The sequence below is a fragment of the Salvelinus sp. IW2-2015 genome, linkage group LG32 (assembly GCF_002910315.2).
Source record: "Salvelinus sp. IW2-2015 linkage group LG32, ASM291031v2, whole genome shotgun sequence".
Taxonomy (NCBI): Eukaryota; Metazoa; Chordata; class Actinopteri; order Salmoniformes; family Salmonidae; genus Salvelinus; species Salvelinus sp. IW2-2015.
The window spans coordinates 28195673-28202844 of NC_036871.1; the positions used below are offsets into that span (position 1 = coordinate 28195673).

Below are 7172 nucleotides of genomic sequence, written 5' to 3' on the forward strand. Positions count from 1 at the left end.
AAAAAGCGTGTGCAAGCAAAGAGGCCTACAAACCTGACTCAGTTACACCAGCTCTGTCAGGAGGAATGGGCCAAAATTCACCCAACTTATTGTGGGAAGCCTGTGGAAGGCTACCCGAAACATTTGACCCAAGTTAAACAATTTAAAGGCAATGCTACCAAATACTAATTGAGTGTATATAAACTTCTGACCCACTGGGAATGTGATGAAAGAAATAAAAGCTGAAATAAAGAATTTCACATTCTTAAAATAACGTGGTGATCCTAACTGACCTAAAACAGGGAATTTTTACTTGGATTAAATGTCAGGAATTGTGAAAAACTGAGTTTAAATATATTTGACTAAGGTGTATGTAAACTTCCGACTTCAACTGTATATTGGTGCTTTTTTATGTGTTGAATCGTCCCAGGCCTATTCTTGTGTTTGGTCTCTGTGTCCCCTCCAGTTTGCAGCATGGGTAGACGCGGTGGTGTTTGTCTTCAGTCTGGAGGATGAGATCAGTTTCCAGACAGTCTACAACTATTTCCTGCGTCTGTCCAGCTACAGGAACACAGCAGAGGTCCCCATGGTCCTGGTTGGGACGCAAGGTATTTAATTTGAACCTTGATTTAACCAGGCAATTCCCTTAAGCTATGGATATTGTTTGGATTGTTTGTTTCATCCCATACTGAAGGAGAGGGGAGATTCAGCAATACTACAATGAAATTAAATACAAATGATTCTTTATAGCTAAAAGTTTATCCAACGCGTTTCGGCTTTTGGTCTTCATCTGGCTTTTTACAGAAGTTAAACAGAATGAGGCTTTTATATATTTTAAGGGACCAATCACAATGAGTATACAAATACAAAAATAACGTTAGACATGGGACAAAAGTGGTAGTTTGTGGCTTAGCGGTAGCCAGTTTTTACCATACAACTTACATAAATCACCTGACCTAAAGTAGGGCTGGGAGTTTTTTCTGACCCTGACTACATGCCCTGACCAGGAACAACTCTGGGCCTTAGTTTTAGCATAGACTTGAGACTTTAGTGTTAATTTTCATATACAGAATCCCCCAAATGACATTTTCTCAAATGAAAAAGGACATGTAAAGCCTACTGTATATTAGTCAAAGTGACTACAGTCTTGTTGGTGCTTTTTGTCTCTCCCCAGATGCCATCAGTGCTGCCAACCCCAGAGTGATCGATGACTCGCGGGCGAGGAAGCTGTCCAACGATCTGAAGCGCTCCACCTACTACGAGACCTGCTCCACCTATGGCCTCAATGTGGAACGAGTCTTCCAGGATGGTGAGGGCTGGGTTACTGGGCACTGTGGACATACTGTAGCTAGGCCATCATGTCACTGAGTACTTCATTTCTGGTCCTGGACTGGCATTAACTCAACCATTTCAATGAATCAACTAATATCCAATCCCTTGATTAACTAAGTAGCTGAATGGGGTGTGTCAGTGCTGGGACAAAAATGTGGATCCCTGCGATCAGGAGTACATAATGCTGGTCTTCAGTGTACCGTTGTAGAGGCCAATGTCCACACATCGTGTTTCTATTGCTATCCAGTATCCAATCTTCCCTAGCAGATGATTTAGCCATTCATACTCTCTACTGAATGGCAATGTAATGTCAATGGAAAAAATTTGGAAGGAAATTGGTAAGGGATATATAATGGGGACTCTGTCAACACAGTGCCAATAGCCAAGAAGAACCTTAGTCAACAAATGATACAGCTCTCAGAGAGAGAAGATTCTACCCATGCTGCAAATCGCTAAAATGGCACCTGAGAAGAAGGCTGACGTTTTACGTGTCCCCAACCAATTTAGTTTTTTTGTTTGTTTATTTGCGTTGTTTGTAACTTATTTTTTTACTTACTTTGTACATAATGTTGCCACTACCGTCTCTTATGACCGAAAATAACTTCTGGACATCAGGACTGCGATTACTCACCACYGACTGGCAGAATCCTTTTTTTCCTTTAACGAGTCTGACGAGCCGAACGCGAACGATATACTGCTTTCTCAGAACAGGCACAGATCCCCGTGAGTTGTGTGGAGGCGGAAAAAAGGGGCCAGAGGACGGGCTGCCTTCTGAGAATTCGTGGGCGATCGAATAAACCCCCACTTCCTTCCATTCTAATAGCAAACGTGCAATTTTTGGAGAATGAAATAGATGACCTACTCGGAAGGTTAAACTACCAACTAGACATTCAAAACTCAAATATCTTATGCTTCATGGAGTCGTGGCTGAATGACGACACTATGAACATACAGCTGGCTGGTTATGCGCTGCACCGGCAGGATAGAACAGCGGCGTCTGGTAAGACAAGGGGCGGCTGACTATGTATTTTTGTAAATAACAGCTGGTGCACAATATCTAAGGAAGTCTCGAGCTATTGCTCGCCTGAGGTAGAGTATCTCATGATAAGCTGTAGACCACAGTATCTACCTATCTACTGTAGCTGTTTAAATACCACCACAGTCAGAGGCTGGCACTGAGACAGCATTGGATGAGCTGTATTCCACCATAAGCAAACAAGAATACGCTCACCTGGGACTTTAATAAAGGGAAACTTAAATCCGTTTTACCAAATTTCTATCAGCATGTTAAATGTGCAACCAGAGGGGAAAAGAACTCTGGACCACCTTTACTCCACACACAGAGACACATACAAAGCTCTCCCTTGCCCTCCATTTGGCAAATCTGACCATAATTCTATCTTCCTGATTCCTGCTTACAAGCAAAAATTAAAGCAGGAAGCACCAGTGACTAGATCAATAAAAAAGTGGTAAGATAAAGCAGATGCTAAGCTACAGGACTGTTTTGCTAGCACAGACTGGAATATGTTCCAGGATTCCTCTGATGGCATTGAGGAGTACACCACATTAGTCATTGGCTTCATCAATAAGTCCATCGATGACGTCGTCCCCACAGTAACCATATGTACATACCCCAACCAGAAGCCATGGATTACAGGCAACATCCGCACTGAGCTAAAGGCTAGAGCTGCCGCTTTCAAGGAGCGGGACTCTAACCCGGAAGCTTATAAGAAATCCCGCTATGCCCTCCAACAAACCATCAAAGCAAAGCGTCAATACAGGACTAAGATCGAATTGTACTATACCGGCTCTGACGCTCGTCGGATGTGGCAGGGCTTACAAACCATTACAGACTACAAAGGGAAGCACAGCCGAGAGCTGCCCAGTGACACGAGCCTACCAGACGAGCTAAACTATTTCTATGCTCGCTTCGAGGCAAATAACACTGAAACATGCCTTTCAGTTGATATGTATTTATACATTTTATATTCTTGTCGATTGTGAATTTAGCATTATATTAATTATTTTTGAGAGCACCAGCTATTACGGAAGACTGTGTGATCACGCTCTCCGCAGCCGATGTGAGTAAGACCTACAAAACAGATCAACATTCACAAGGCCGCAGGGCCAGACGGATTACCAGGACGTGTACTACGAGCATGCGCTGACCAACTGGCAAGTGTCTTCACTGACATTTTCAACCTCTCCCTGTCCGAGTCTGTAATACCAACATGTTTTAAGCATAACACCATAGTGCCTGTGCCCAAGAACACTAAGGTAACCTGCCTAAATTACTATCGACCCGTAGCACTCACGTCTGTAGCGATGAAGTGCTTTGAAAGGCTGGTCATGGCTCACATCAACACCATTATCCCAGAAACCGTAGACCCACTCGAATTTGCATACCACCCCAAACAGATCCACAGATGATGCAATCTCTATCGCACTCCACACTGCCCTTTCCCACCTGGACAAAAGGAACAGCTATGTGAGAATGCTATTCATTGACTACACCTCAGCGTTCAACACCATAGTGCCCTCAAAGCTCATCAATAAGCTAAGGACCCTGGGACTTAACACCTCCCTCTGCAACTGGATCCTGGGATTCCTGATGGGCTGCCCCCAGGTGGTAAGGGTAGGTAGCAACACATCTGCCACGCTGATCCTCAACACAGGGGCCCCTCAGGGGTGTGTCCTCAGCCCTTCTGTACTCCCTGTTCACTCATGACTGCACGGCCAGGCACGACTCCAACACCATCATTATGTTTGCTGATAATACCTGATCACTGACAACGACGAGATGGAGGTCAGAGACCTGGCAGTGTGGTGKCAGGACAACAACCTCTCCCTCAACGTGATCAAGACAAAGGAGATGATTGTGGACTACAGGAAAAGGAGGTCCGAGCACGCCCCCATTCTATTCGACAGGGCTGCAGTGGAGCAGGTTGAGTACTTCAAGTTCCTTGGTGTCCACATCACCAACAAACTAACATGGTCCAAGCACACCAAGACAGCCGTTAAGAGGACACAACAAAACCTATTCCCCCTCAGGAGACTGAAAAGATTTGTCATGGGTCCTCAGATCCTCAAAAGGTTCTACAGCTGCACCATCGAGAGCATCCTGACTGGTTGCATCATTGCCTGGTATGGCAACTGCTCGGCCTCCGACCGCAGGGCACTACAGAGGGTAGTGCGAATGGCCAAGTTCATCACTGGGGCCAAGCTTCCTGCCATCCAGGACCTCTATACCAGGCGGTGTCCGAGGAAGGCCCGAAAAATTGTCAAAGACTCCAGGCACCCTAGTCAAAGACTGTTCTCTGGTTAGGGGCTCGTAAGTAAGCATTTCACTGTAAGGTATACCTACAACTGTTGTATTTGGCGCATGTGACTAATAAAATTTGATTTAATTCTCAATTCAGGGAGAAGTGTATCTGAATTTACCAAGGTCATGCCAATCTTAATCTGAACACAACAAAACTGTCCTGGTTACCACAGTATATTTAGCAAAAAAAATACGATGGGTCCACACTCAAAAAGATGTTGCATAAAACTTACTTCAGTTTTCAATATTTGACATTTGTTTTACTACATCAGGAAAGCATACACAGACATGCTGGCTTAACAGCCTTCTTCAGTGTGTAGGTACAGCACATCTTTTTAACAATAACTCTCATTTACTCTCCAAACACTCTCTTTACCAAACGTATGAATACAGTGAGTGTACAAAACATTGTCTACCTGCTCTTTCCAGGACATAGACTGACCAGGTGAATCCAGGTGAAAGCTTTGGTCCATTATTGATGTCACTTCAAATCTACTTCAATCAGTGTAGATGGAGGGGAGGAAACAGGTTAAAGAAGGATTTTTAAGCATTGAGACAATTGAGACATAGATTGTGTATGTGTGTCTTTCAGAGGGTGAATGGGCAAGACAAAATATTTAAGTACCTTTTGAACGGGGTATGGTACTAGGTGCCAGGGACACCGGTTTGTGTCAAGAACTGCCATGCTGCTGGGTTTTTCATGCTCAACAGTTTCCCGTGTGTATCAAGAATGGTCCACCGCCCAAAGGACATCCAGCCAACTTGACAATTGTGGGAAGCATTGGAGTCAACATGGGCTAGCATCCCTGTGGAACACTTTCGACACCTTGTAGAGTCCATGCCCCAATGAATTGAGGCTGTTCTGAGGGCAAAAGGGGTTGCAACTCAATATTAGGAAGGTGTTCCTAATGTTTTGTACACTGTGTACATAACGCAGTGTTCACTTTTCCCTTTCGTTGTTTGTTAACACAAGGAGCCTTGTTGGTTCCACACTGTTTTAATTACTTCCTTTTAAGTAATTAAAAGACGTGAAAGTGTTTTGAGTAGCATTCCCCATTCTCCATGCTACTTTATCCGTCAAGAGCGATACACTCCCCAGCTGTCGGACATATGTAAACTCATCTCTCTACTTCGGCCCTCATTCACGTCTCGCAGAATCACAGATCTCCCTCCTGCTGGGGTCTATAGAGAACGCTACACTGTCTGCATGGCCAATCATGTCCCTCTATACTACACATGACAGGCTCATTTGGTTAACATCACACCACAGATCTCCCTGGGTTGAAGACAGGCTCATTTGGTTAACATCACACCACAGATCTCCCTGGGTTGACAGGAGGCTCATTTGGTTAACATCACACAACCACAGATCCCCTGGGTTGGAAGCAAGGCTCATTTGGTTAACATCACACCACAGATCTCCCTGGGTTGAAAGACAGGCTCATTGGTTAACATCACACCACAGATCTCCCTGGGTTGAAGACAGGCTCATTTGGTTAACACACACCACAGATCTCCCTGGGTTTGAGCAGGCTCATTTGGTTAACATCACACACAACGATCTCCCTGGGTTGAAGACAGGCTCATTTGGTTAACATCACACCACAGATTCCCCTGGGTTGAAGACAGGCTCATTTGGTTAACATCACCACCAAAGATCTCCCTGGGTTGAAGACAGGCTCATTTGGTTAACATCACACACAGATCTCCCCTGGGTTGAAGACAGGCTCATTTTGGTTAACATCACACCACAGATCTCCCTGAGCGTAGACAGGCTCATTTCCTCCAAACAACATACTGCAGCAGATATATTCACTTGGAAATGGAGATGCTTTGTATCTCTGGAGAACTGTATAAGTTAAGGTTCATCTCCCCATATGTAACGCATTACCTGATTAAAGATAATTGTTCTGAAGTGGTTGTTAATATCAGTAGACTTGTTGATTTTAGAGTGGACATTCTGGAGTTATCCTGAGTTATTACCTATCCTGAAAGTCATTGTACTTTATAACAGAGTCGTCAATTGACCACTTGTTGTTGTTGATCCTAACTCTCTGTGTGTTTGTCTGTGTCTCATTCTCTCCCACCCAGTTGCCAGAAGGTGGTGGCTCTGAGGAAAAAGCAGCAGCTGTCTATTGGTCCGTGCAAGTCCCTGCCCAACTCTCCCAGCCACTCATCAGTCCCCAACGCATCCATCCCCTCTGTGCATATTAACCAGGTGAGGCCACACATCCTGAATATTTCTAACTAAGGCCAGGAGTATTCCTGGTTCACGTGACCTGACTCAGGGACCTAGTTTTAGTGTGTAGGTTATTACTAGGTCCCTGAGTTGTTCCTGGTCAGGTTATGGGGTCTGAAAAAAACAATGAGCTTCTTCTTGTGAAAATGGTACTTGCAGAAAGACGTAGGGCTGTACACTACTGAAGACAGGCTGTGCACTACTGAAGAAAGCTGTGCACTACTGAAGATATAGATAGGCTGTACACTACTGAAGATAGGCTGTACACTACTGAAGATATAGGATGCGGAGCACTACTAT

At 44.5% G+C, this 7172-nt stretch overlaps 1 protein-coding gene across 4 annotated transcripts in view; it reads left to right on the forward strand.

Annotated features, from left to right (window-relative positions):
* The window catches only part of agap3 (ArfGAP with GTPase domain, ankyrin repeat and PH domain 3), a 325912-nt gene that overhangs the window by 214724 nt on the left and 104016 nt on the right, over positions 1–7172 (forward strand). For all 4 annotated transcript variants that reach the window (XM_023977106.2, XM_070436760.1, XM_070436761.1 and 1 more), the window contains exons 5-6: positions 446–587; positions 1154–1288. In XM_023977106.2, coding sequence (XP_023832874.1) covers positions 446–587; positions 1154–1288 — 277 coding nt within the window. The remainder of the gene's footprint in view (positions 1–445; positions 588–1153; positions 1289–7172) is intronic.